Raw genomic sequence first — 13,251 nt, 5'->3', positions numbered from 1 at the left:
ACGCTGTTTCACAACAAGCTTTGAAAAAATATGTAACATTTTATGATGTATTAGTCATTAGATTATTAAGTGCTTTTTGAAGACATGACTTTTGTTGATTTGTGGAATTCTGTTGCTTTGTACTGCTTCCTGTGGATGGGGAGTAGGAGCATCTAATAACAGAATGGTTACCTTGCTGTTTGTAGATGTTTTCTGCTCTTCAGTACAAGTTAAACATTTGTATTCATAAACACGTGAAGCCCAAATCATTACTCTGCCATGACTGTAGGCTTAGTAATGAATGAATTTATTCCAGAATTCTAATCTACCACAAAATTCAATTAAATGATACCTTTAGTAGGTGAAATCTGGGACTCACTGATGTTTTATCTGCTTAGTTTTTTATCAGAAATAAAACAAAAAACCCTACTGATCAGGGATTGTATGTTAAAATCTAAGTTATAACTAAGGTCTGGAAGGTAGTCCACATTCCTCTTTGTGTATTACCTTTATTAAAATGTTGACTGTTTTTGACATTAATCTTCAATTTGAGTAAAGAGAATGCCAGTTTCCTGCCACATGGGTCCTCTTTCCTAGTATCAGTTACTTTTAATTCTCTTAGCTTTTTCTGTGTTTTTAAATATTAAGAATGAATGGAAGACAATTTATTCTCTTAACTTCTTGTCATGATAAGGCTTTTAGCTCTGTTTATGCCTTTGCCATTCTCCTGAAAAAGTAAAATTACAACTTTTGCTTAAATCTGTGACTAAAATATTGTCTCTGTTGAGCTAAATTGTAAATTATGGTTTCATTTGCTTTTTTATTTTAAGTTTTTGGCTTTTGTCCTAAAGAAAAATTGCCCCACCCCCCGCCGCCCCTTCACTTTGAATTTAAGGTTAAATGTCTCTCCATCCTTTGTCATCTCCAAAGTCTCAGTTCTATCCCTGTCCCACCATTGCCCACATCCTTCTTGTATTTGATCTTTTACCCCAGGAGAACCTAGATATTTGGCATAACAATTCATTTGTCAGTGGAGAACCTACATGGCAAAATTTGTGTTTCCCTAAAGTAAATGCTTTCTTCTGGTTTTCATCCTTTCCAAAATGACTTTATGATTTTAAGGCCTTAATTTTCCTGCCTTTAGATTTGATCCTTTTTATTCTATCTTATTGGTTTGGCTGAAGAAAAGGTCAGTAATTGAATAAGATTGTGACTTTGGGAGAACCTGTGGTTTGTGGGTTTTTTGGTTTATGTGTTTGTTTTTTGTTTTTTTAATGTAGCCTCTAGATCCTGTCTCTCTAGCTCTAACACTAAAAGGAGATTCCCTGTCTGTGTCTGCAAAACATTCAACTCCTGTCTGAAAGAGCGATCTGTTCATTTGCAGAGTGAAAAGGACAGGTCCTGAGTTTAACAAGTTAAAATCTTTCTGGGTTCAGATTATTACCTCCACCTGCTTTCTATTTAACAATTTCCTGTTCAAGGCTTTCCTCTTCTTTCTTCCCCTTTGACTTACTGATTTTCTAAGAATTCTGTCTTTGCCACTTTATAATTCCCAAAATAATTCACTCTTTAAGCAAATGTTTTGAAGTGTTTAATATGTGCCAGGCACTCTTCTAGGTGCTGGGAAGATAGGGTGAACACCATACTCAAATTTCTCCTCTCATGGAGCATATATTCGGGTAGAGAAATACAAATGTTTAAAGAATAAAGTGCTATGAAAAATTAGAACAATAATAAGGTGCGATGTTGCTAACGTAGACAAGGGAGTTAGGGACAGCCTCTTTCAGGAGATAACATTTGAGCTGAGAATAGAATAAGCAGGCCAGTCATTTGGAGATAGGAGGGAACACACAGTCCAGGCTAGAGGGATGGTACGTGTGAAGACACTGAGATCAGAAGGAGCCTGATGTGTAGGTATGCATGGCTGGACTAGAGAGAGATGGATAGCTGATGAGGTCTTACATCAACCAGAACTATGTGATGAAGGACCTTGCAAGACCATGATAAGAACTTGGGGTTTTAATCTGTTGTGCAGTGGGACACCATTGGAGGGTCTTCAACAGGAGTGGTATGGTTTGATTTATATTTCAGAATATCACTCTGGTTGTGGAGAATGGAGGGCAGATGCACTCAGCAAAATAAAACGTGGTTAAAAAAATTCTCTCCCCCTCTCTCTCTCTCTCTCTCTAATATATATATATATATATATATATATATATACACACACATAATAAATGCCCACCACAAGAAGAGCATGGTTTTCCTTCATATTTTTCCCTGGAAATGAGATACAGAGGACGTGAAAGTATTTTTTATTATGGAGCATTACCCTGAACTGTGTGCCCATTTTACGTTGATAACTTTTCCTGTATGCTTCCAAATGATATCAACAGTAGGATACCTGATTTTGAAAGATCTCCATCTTATAGGAGAAATTTATAAATGCCATGTAACATTTAGTCTGATGTTTCATTTTAGTTTTATAAACAAAAGTGGATATGAAGGTTTTTTGAAAGTACAAAATGTTACGCAGTTACGCATACCTTTTTTAATTGCTCAATTACTTAATTTGGGGAATTGCCTTAATTTACATTTTCCAGCTATTTTAATACTTCTGTTAACCTCCTCCAGAAAAGCTTGAGTTCTTATTAGCAGTATTTAATGTTCCTCTCTAGGGGGCTCCACTTGGGGCACATGGTTTTGGAGTTGTGCCCCATATTATCCTGAGGTTACAAGAGAATTGTGATCAAAAGAAAACTTTTTAATTCTTAAATCGATGTGGGATCTCTTCTATCCAAATTGCTTCAAAATATCCTTATTTCTAACTTAGTAATTCTTTCCAGTGTATCCATTTTGTATATCGTGGTTGACCCAGTAAGGGAAAGATTAGAAAATAAGTAGCCAAATCCAAGCATAAGGTGATGAAGATTTGTATTTAAGTGTTAGAGAAACTGGATTAAAGAAAAAAAATGGAAAAAAAAAAAAAAAAAAGAATGGGCGTGTTGACAGTGAGTTAGTTCATCTCGTTTTTTTTGTTTTGTTTTGTTTTTTAAATGATGCCTAAAACTAAGGTTTCAAGCCCAGGTGTTGGGAAAGAATGAGACTATTAATGATAGCAGTGGACATATAGGGTGGGGGTCACATGATTGCAGGAGCTGATGAGTTCAGTTGTTGATGAGTGTTCCATATCCAAGTGACATTCCTCCCTGAGCTTTTGGATTTACAGGATTGAAACTGAGATGGGGATATAAATTTGAAAGCTACAAAGGAGATAAGGAAAGGGAAGGCTTTTGGAGAAAGAGTGGAAAACCAAATTGGAAGCCTTCTGAAGGATAGTCTTCCCTTTTTCGTTTAGCAGTGGGATGGACTCTTAGATGTATAAATGTATGTACTGTGGCATATATGAGATCAATTAACATTTTTCTCATATATTAACTAAGAAATAAAATTATCAGACCCTTTATTAATAATGTGTACTACTAGAAGAGGAGTGAGCACACACAAGAAACCTGGTAATAGTTAACATTGGTTACTAAAAAATACTCAAAGAATTCAGTTTTATTTACTAAATTTAGAAATGTAAAATTTTTGGCCAGGGAAACTTAGAATTGGTAAAGACTACAAAAGGAAATTCACAGTTGCAGAAACTATCATAGGTGATATCTGATACTAAGACAATTTTATTGTAACATTTGTTGATAAGTACGTGTAGAGAAAGTCAAAATGGAAAAAAAAAGTCAAAATGGGAAAAGATTATTGCTGAATAGAAAATTGTTCAAAGGATTAAATTAGCTTAATGAAGTGTAAGTAATTTCTCAGAGAAAGCTAATTAATGTTAGCATATTTCTGATTTAAATGTATTTTTCAAAAAAAATAAAAAATAAAAAATAAATGTATTTTTCATACACAGGGCATCAAAGCCCAGATAGTTAAAACATTTTTAACACTAAAAGTGTTAAAACACTTTTTGCCTTAAGGAGTCTTAACAAGTTCAGAAAAGTAATGAAAATGGAAACCAGCTTTCAGAGGTTAAGGAGAAATTAGATAATGGGGAAATGAGGGGTATCATTTAGTAAATTTGATTAACAAACGAATACAAATAAGGTTGTTTCTAGGAGTTGAGGAAGAGCCAGGAATACCTGTAGTTGTTGTTGTTGTTGTTGTTGTTGTTGTTGTTGTTTTTTAATACCTGTAGTTGTAAGGAAAAAAAAAGAGATGAGATCTCTGTATATGACAAGGCAGAGGAAAAGAGGAAACTTGGAAAAAGGTATAATACTGGATATTTGGACCAGCAAGTTCGGCATAGGTGGGATTCATGGCATAGGTAAGATGGTTAGTTTTGGAGAAGAGGCAGGTGAGGCTAATGAAGGAAGAGGAAGACCGACCATTCAGGAAGGCTTCAGTTCCTTAAGACGTTCTGATGGAACCAGAGGATACTGTATTACGAGCTCTCAGAGGGTCCTAGTCTGGAACAGTAACCACAGGGATTGTGTCGGGAAAGATGATAAAGCAATGAAATTACCAAGCATTTTCAAAGACCAAATTGAAATCACATGGAATTAATGACCAGTAGCTCAGATAGAGAGGCCAGGAGCAAAAGTGGAAAAGTGGAATTCTGAGGTGAGGAAAGAGTGAATAAGTGTTAATATAGGCATCAAATTAAGTTAAGGAGTTTAACGTGGTGATGAAGAGCTGAGTAGAGAATTATTTCCAAAACCAATATAGCTCTTAGAAATACATTTTCACCTCAGTCTTAATTTTCTGTCTCATAACATTTCTGTTAAAGTGGATATTGGACACAGTCTTGCACCCATGAGAATATTAAATAAAATAAATCAATTCAGGTTAAAGATTTGATTTCTTATTTATTTTGACCCCTGGTTTCTGCAGTCCACAGCAGGAGCATCATTATTGGCTAATGCCTCACCTCTGACTCTCATGACATCACCTTTGTCTGTAACAAATCAAAATGTGACTCCTTTTGGGATGCTGGGTGGCCTTGTTCCAGTGACCATGCCCTTCCAGTTTCCCTTGGAGCTACTTGGCTTTGGAACGGACACAGCTGGAGTGACAACCACCTCGGGATCTACCTCAGCCGCTTTCCACCATAGCCTAACTCAGAGTAAGTACGGCTCTCTCAGCTATTTAGCTACCTAGTTTGACAGAACAGGAAACCCCATGAGTTTATACTCTTTGAGAGACGTCCATTTGGAGCTAGGGAAGGTTACAAAAAAAATTTTTTTTAAGAAATAGTTTATTTCATTTAAATATAGTAAGTCATTTTAGAATCAGTTTTTACCTGTAATTCTTAAATAAACTATACTACATTTCTATCAATGAAATTAATAATAAGGAAGTCAGATTTGCTGGGTTATTTGCATACACATCCATTTTTATAGAGAAATTTTTTAATGTATGTGCTCCAGTTTAAGAAGGACTTTGAAATCAGGGGCTGTACTTATATTAGATAAATTAAACTATTTTATTTTTGATCTAAGAGAGCTTAAATCCTAGGTTGAAGAAGATTACTGACAAGTCTTTTTTTCCTCTCAGATTTACTAAAGGGTTTACAGCCAGGAGTTCAGCATGCAGCAACACTTTCCCACTCACCTCTGCCTACACACTTACAGCAAACATTCAATGGTAAGAAAGCCACCTATGTTTTCATCTTTTAATATTTATGTAGATTTATAGATTGGATTATAAGTCTTTTCTGAAAAGTGAAAGGGATGACAAAGGTTGGAAAAAACATTTTCGTATGACTGAATCTTCATTAGCAACAAATTCCTTGTAAGAAAAAGGAAATAAGTAAATGAGATCTTTTGTTACATGCGAAAAAAAAGCCTTTCTGAAAACATGTATTTGTTATATTGAAATGATGACAAGAGGATTTCATAAAACAGTGTACAGAAATCCCATTGTAATGGTTCACATGTATTGCAGGTTTACTAAGTGCCAGATAGTTTTGTGACTACTTATATGTATTAGCTAATTCAGTCCTTACAACAGGCCTGTGAGTGAGCTAATGACGATCCCCATTTTTATAGATCAGGAAACTGAATTTTGAGATAAGCAACTTGCCCAAGATGATAATCCTAGGAAGTGAGCCGAGATCCAAATCTGGGAAGTCTGACTTGGTAGGCTGTATTATTATTTTTTTTTTTTTAAGATTTTATTTATTTATCCGTAAGAGACACAGCGAGAGAGACAGAGACACAGGCAAAGGGAGAAGCAGGCTCCCCACGGGAAGCCCAACGCAGGACTTGATCCCAGAACCCCAGGACCACGCCCTGGGCCAAAGGCAGACACTCAACCACTGAGCCACCCAGGCGTCCCTGTAGGCTGTATTCTTAACCATTACACTCTTCTGCCTTTTTAGCAATGATTCAGTCTATATGATCCAAACTGTATGCATGAGATACTTGCAGGCCAACTAGATCACCCTGAAATCTGAAATTAGATAGTGGACACTGCACATCACGTATTGGCATCCAGGTTCTTGCTTCCATCAGCACTTGACCTCGGTAGGCTGTCCATACTATTCTTGAAGACCATTGTCAGGATCTTTTGGACAGAAAATTGTTCAGCTGTTCTCTGAACTTTAGTGGTTGGATGGGGCTTTGCTATTCTTCTCGGTCCCTGCATTTAAAATAATCTTGAGGGATGCCTGGATGGCTCAGTGGTTTGGCTCCTGTCTTTGGCCCGGGGCATGATCCTGGAGTCCCAGGATCAAGTCCCATGTCGGGCTCCCTGCATGGAGCCTGCTTCTCCCCCTGCCTGTGTCTCTGCCTCTCTCTCTTTCTCTGTGTCTCTCATGAATAAATAAATAAATAAAATCTTTTTTAAAAAAAATGATCTTGAACAAGTTTACAGTTGACCACATTTAGAAATGGGAGCTATGTGGCAATCACAAGGCAGCAGGTTATATAATTAATCCTGTTAAAAAACCTAAGTGGTAAGCTGCCCCAGACTCAGCCCTCCAAAGAATGAATGTAACTTTTATATAGTCACTTTACGTAAAATATAAGTTTCTATAAAGGCCTAAATAGTAAGTATTTTCAGCTTTTGTGTTAGTCTCTATCACAGCTACTCAACCCTGCCACTGTAGTGCAAAAACATAGACAAATAATGTTAACATAAGTGTAGCTGGGTACCAATAAAACTTGTACCAGATGGTGGGCCACATTTGGCCCTTGGGCCAAACCTCTGTCTAAGGAATCATAGTCCAGTTAATAGGAGTATTTTATTTTGCTAATTTACCCCTGCCTCTTTGAGCACAGTCCTAGCCATTTTATGATAGAATTTAGTCATACCTCAGGTCAAATAATTGTCTCTACAAACACAAGTACATAATGTCTCCTTGTAAATGGAAAAACCAATTCCTCAGATGTTGTCACCAGAGTTATTTTAATAGTGTCCTATTTATACAGCTTTTGAAACAATCCTGTTTCACTGATCTATCTTTTCTTCACTAGAGCCAGTTTGGTTTTTTGTTTTTTATTTTTTCAGGTTTTACTGGAGTAATTTAGATATCACATAAATGAGCCTAGCAGTGTGACATGGTCCTTTCCAGCCATAGGATTGATCTTCTAGTACCGTAATTTGATACTTTCACTTGTGTGTCTCTACCATTCATTCCTCACCTGACTTTTTCTCTCAGGCCTAGGAGATTAAGGCTCATTTTCCTTGCAAATTAGGCAATAACCTATTAAACTTCCTCTACATTTTGTTAGCTCTCAAGGTCACTGGGTCCTACTCTTGCCCAGTTTAAATAGAATAACCAACATTTTCCCAACAAAAGTTAAAAAGCCATGTGTAAACCTAGAAGCCATTGTTTCCAGTAGCAGACTTTTCCTATCACAACTTTTGCCAGGTTAGGACCAAAACAAAGTCTCAGCTGGATTTTTCACTTACTAGTATATCCCATTCATTTACATAAGTAATTGAGAATTAACTATCAAATGCTGTGTCATGGCAAGAAATTTAATTTCACTTGCAAGAAAATGAAATTGACCTTGTCTTCTAAAGGAATCAAAAGATATGGTAGGGGGCAGCCCCGGTGGCCCAGCGGTTTGGTGCCTGGCTTTGGCCCAGGGTGTGATCCTGAGGCCCCGGGATGAAGTCCCACATCGGGCTCCCTGCGTGGAGCCTGCTTCTCCCTCTGCCTGTGTCTCTGCCTCTCTGTTTCCGTGTGTCTTTCATGAATAAATAAATAAAATCTTAAAAAAAAAATAGCATTTCAACTGAAACCAATTAAATCATAGTCACTTGAGATAAAAGGATCATTTTTGTTGAGTTCATTTATTTCCTTAGGTTTCTTAGCTTCTATAATGTGCTATACCATGTAAGATATTAAAGGTTGTCTTTTTAGTAATGTCATTCACATGGAAATTAAGAGTTAATTGTTCTCCTTATTTTTATCTATTGTTTTTTTGTAACATGCTAACCCATGCCAATTAAACATCTCTCTTCTCAGATGGAGGCCAAAGTAAAGGGGACACTAAATTACCACGGAAATCTCAGTGACTTCCCAGCAAGCGATGGAGATGAGACACTCAGCTGGCTGATGGAATCTACCTGATGGGAAAGTCCTCATGTGGTCATAGGGCTGCTGTTCTGTCGATGTTTACATTCTCTCGTCCCAAGCACTGTGGTGAGGAGGAAAAAAGGAAAGAAAACATGACTTGAGTAAAGCCAGATGCAGGAGGAAGAAATGCTTTCGTGCAAAGTTAGTGACCTTTGGTCTCCTCTAAAGAAAGACAAGTTACCATATTAACTGACTTGAAAGAGACTCAGTTGTCAAACCCACAGAAGTACAAATTTGATTTTTCCCCGGGGAAGGAAGAAGGAATCTGAGGATTTGGGTATACTCCATCCATCCTGGGGGTTGGATTTGAACACTTGTAGACATAATTGCATAATAAAAGGCAATATATCTGGAATTAGGCCAGTTTGTCAGGAGTAACAATCATGTCTATTTGAGTGGACTATGCAGCAAATTTGCCACACAAAAAAATTAATGACCCTGTGTCTGATACAGACAGTAGCTGAGTAAATATTGTACCCTCACAAGTCCTGAACAAACTTGAATCTTCTCCAGTGTGTAGCAATTTCCCATGTAAATCAGTGGACTAAAGATGCTTCAGGAAAGTTATTTTAGCACAGTGATATATATTATTAAATCATCGAGATTTTTAAAAGTCAAGAAATTTAGCCTGTTGCTCTTAACAGATGAAACTTCGATGTCCCCTTTTTGTAAAAGGGTCCATTTCATCTTCCATTCAGAAGCAGGTACCTAACTCTTCTTCAGGTGATTTGTGCATCTGGTATTGACTGATTCTTATTTCCATTCTTGATGTTAAATGTGGCTGTGTTCACATTTTTCTCTTCAGAAGTGGGGATCTTTGACGTAGGGCTGCAACTTTGGTGCTCTTAGCCCTTGCAGGCCTACCACTCTGAACTGTAAATTTCCCCAGCTTCCCCTTGGTTCACAACTTCTCCTGGTCTTTTAGCTAGTGGTACTTCAGGTGATTCTTAATTACTGATATAGACAGGTATAAGTGTGTACTGCACATGCTTCTACATTGGTCATTCAAATGGCATATATATATTTTTGGAATTTTTAAGATAGTATTTTAAAGGGAGGAATTACATTAGGATCATTATGTGTACACGGGATTATTTTTTATAACAATCACAATGTATTTTTACTCCCTGTATCCAGTGTAGTGAATTTGATTTGGAGCATTTGGGATCTTAAAGCTTTATTAATATTTACTGAGAATATTGATATGTGAGTAAACCTGCAGATAATAATAAGACTGCTTAGTTATTATTATAGCTTCCTTATGCAAATACATCTGCAACAAAGGATGTTAAGGGAGAAATTTATGGTTCTTTTTGGATACATTTGATTTGTTTTTGTTTTGCCTCATCATTTATCTTGTCTCTGGCAATCTCTCTTTTTTTTCCTCCCTATTTAGGCTTCTGAATGTTTTCAAACTGTAGCCAAGATTGGTGTAAGCTTGATCCATTTATAACAAAAAAATAACCTAGAAAACAGTGTCAGATTGGTAGTAGCAAGATCACATGTTTTCCTTACAAGTTTATAAATTTATTCAAATAAGTATATTAAATAAGTGGCCCTTTTTTCCTTTTATAAGCAAAAGTCCCAAATAGCCATTAGGACTGAATAAGTTACCACAGATCTGTTCAGATTTGTATCACTTGTATTTTGACTTCAAAGTCACATTGGCTTGCTTCATAGCAAAAAGTTAATAAGTAACTGAAAACTTTAGTTCCAAGAACTTGTTACAGTAAGGGGAAAGGATTATTTCAGAAGAATCGATGTAATTACTTGCCTCTAAGAATTTAGTTTACAAATAAGAATGTTGTGTCAACCCCAGTAGATATTTTGGAAGGATATTGGGATGTTCCCGAGAGATTTGACTTGAATTGAATATGTTTGATTAAAGGTTATTTGGTTTATTTAATTAGCGAAACTTACCCAATTCTTGAGTTACTCTAATGTAGTATTCCTGTTGCTTTTACCTAAATTGGAGAAAGTCATCTTTGCTAATACTAATACTATACAGGAATTTTCCTTTGGGAAGCTAGCCTTGGTGTCACTTCCCACACCACGAGAGTCAGAGTGCGTGTTAATCTCTCTTCCTGCTGATAGTTGTGCGTGCATTCATCTGTTTGCAGGTATACACAGATTTATTCCTGTATACAAATCCATTACTAGTTTAAGTCAGGGAATAATTTCAATTTCTTAAGTCCATCAGTTCTGAATCATGCCACATAAAGATTCCTGATGATTCTTTTGTCTCCATTAGAGAAGAACAGGATTATCAATTCTTCCCCCAAGTATTATTTTATAACTAACCAGTAAAAATATCTGAAGGCCCTTGGTCAGAGAAGTCCATATAAATGGAGATGATATTCTCTTCTCTTCTGTCTTGATTCCGTGAGGACGCCATATCCCTCCCTCAGCCCTATACCACATTTTCACTAACTTACATCCGTTTCAATCAAGACTACGCTTTTATGTTGTACAAATGAAACAAGCATCCTTATATTTCTTAATAGATAAGTATTGATCAGAGAGCTCCTACATGTAAATACAGAACTATTTCTTTTCTAGATCATAACATTGAAAATGGTGTCCATACTTTATGGGCACCTGTCTTTACAGTTTTTCTTACTAAATACAAACATATAAATTGGTTATTTTTTAGCACAGAGACTTGTGACTCATACTGTATTTTTGCACTTAAAAAGTCAAATTATGTTATTTTTTAAAATGGTGAGTAATCGGAAAGGATATAGAGCAATGTGTATTTCTGAAGAGCATTAGCAACATCCCAATGCAAAAATAATCAGCACACTTAATTATGTCCCACTCAGCGGGATTCTTGATTCAGGAAAATTAAGCTGTTTGTTTTCAATTGTCTTGTATTTAAATTGCCTTCAGTGATGTATAAGCTGTTACTGTACATACAAGTTAATCCTCAGTATTCACAAGCAATAACGGTCAGCAGAGTTGTCTTCAGAGACAGCAGTGCTGAGCCTCAGTTGGAGACTGTTTGGGAGCAAAGTGTCAAGCTCATTCAGAGCCTCCAAAATCAATGCAAGCAATAATTCCACTATAACTCAATTGTAATTCTTTCTCATCTGCTTCTGAGATCAGAGGGTAAAAGAAATTATGGTTTAAAAATAACCTGAAGAAAACTGGGAAAAAGAAGTGAAGTTAATCTGAGGAAATCAGAGATTGTGTTCCTACATTCTTTTATGCCTACCACCCCTTTGATGGATGGTGTTAGCCCAAATTATATATATTTTTTAATATCACAGAAGTTGAATAGGGTTTATTGCATCACTGAGGTAGGAGGAAAAAACCGGGCAGATACATGTTTGGATACTGTGGGTTTGACACCTGTCTGAAAACAACTTACTGGAAAAGATTTTTAACCCAGGATCTTTTTTTTTTTTTTTTTTTTTTCCCCAAAGCAGATCTAAATTGTTTACTACCCAGGTTTGGAAAGGGCAGGCCCTTCTAGTCTTTCTTCTCCGGTTGCCCTTACCACACCCCTTCCCGCCTCTACTTGGTTCACGACAGTTTCTGAGATGGAAACTCTACTGTTATTCAAACTGCCATTGATTGTGAGAACTCTCTGTCCCTTGGGACCGTCTCCTAGAACTCCAGTTGTCTATCATACTTGCTGCTACACTTGTACAATGAACTTTGCCTGTATTGGTCGATTATAATCTAATTTACAGTTCTTTAGGAGGTTTTGTCATATAACTTGACCCATCCATGTATAGAGTTAGGATACTTTATTTTAGGAGTGTACCATAAAAGCACACTGGTCCCTGTATTCTTTTTATTATCACGTAGGTTTTGAATTTGTGTTGGCTTTTTTTTGTTGTTGTTGTTGACGTTTTGTTTCTCTTTGTTTTAAATTAGAAATAGCAGAATGAGAAAAATCTATAATCAGGCCAAACTTGAGAACTTTCCCTTGTGCTTCAGCATTATAGATTCTGCTAACCATATGTTCTCAAAAGGGGCACTTTTACTTTCTATTGTGCATGTATGATGGTTTTGTTTTGTTTTTTGCTTTTGTAATGAAGCAGAAGAAAAATCCAGTCGTGGGTAAATGACTGATGACAAACATGTTATGCAATTTTATTTTATAAAATTGAAGGGGAAAAGTTTAACTCTCTGTAAATCATTTCTTAGCTCTGGTAAAATGCTTATATTACTCCTCTAAAACATGCTCAATTCAGGCCTTTGTCTTTGTTAAGTGCCTTTTTTTTTCTTTCTTTTTCCCCCCTCTTGAAAGTGTTCTCAGATATCCTAAAGTACAGGCTAATAAGTCAGGGGATTCAGGAGGAAGAATCTCAAACTTGCCAATGTCATGTCATGCTGTAATACTCTTCCTTTTCTTTATATGTATAAGGATATATGTGTAAGATACATACATATATATGTGTATATATATGTAATATATATATATATATAAATAACTAGTAGCTGCTGTACCATTGCATCCTTTTCAGACACATCCCTGTCAGTGTTTGCAAAACTTCTGGCTTGTTTATTCCATTGCTTTTAGTCAATTGAAATGGGTAGATTGGGAAATTGTCTTTACACAAGATGCTATCTTCCCCCTTTGAATATGTTTGTTGAAGTTAACAAAAATATATAAATATAGTAAGTCATTTATTTTAAGTAAAATAAATTTAGTGGACTCATTGGCTATTCCTGGA

At 36.2% G+C, this 13,251-nt stretch overlaps 1 protein-coding gene across 3 annotated transcripts in view; it reads left to right on the top strand.

Moving 5' to 3' along the window:
• Nucleotides 1-12,754, top strand: part of UBN2 (ubinuclein 2) — a 68,094-nt gene extending 55,340 nt beyond the window's left edge. For all 3 annotated transcript variants that reach the window (XM_072762910.1, XM_072762911.1, XM_025982235.2), the window contains 3 exons: nt 4,870-5,101; nt 5,533-5,622; nt 8,456-12,754. In XM_072762910.1, coding sequence (XP_072619011.1) covers nt 4,870-5,101; nt 5,533-5,622; nt 8,456-8,505 — 372 coding nt within the window. In that variant the 3' untranslated portion in view covers nt 8,506-12,754. The remainder of the gene's footprint in view (nt 1-4,869; nt 5,102-5,532; nt 5,623-8,455) is intronic.
• The last annotated feature ends 497 nt before the right edge of the window (nt 12,755-13,251 follow it).

Source organism: Vulpes vulpes, chromosome 7 (assembly GCF_048418805.1).
Source record: "Vulpes vulpes isolate BD-2025 chromosome 7, VulVul3, whole genome shotgun sequence".
NCBI classification, from domain to species: Eukaryota; Metazoa; Chordata; class Mammalia; order Carnivora; family Canidae; genus Vulpes; species Vulpes vulpes.
Note: the sequence above shows the minus strand (reverse complement) of the source record. Positions and strands in the feature narration are given on the sequence as shown.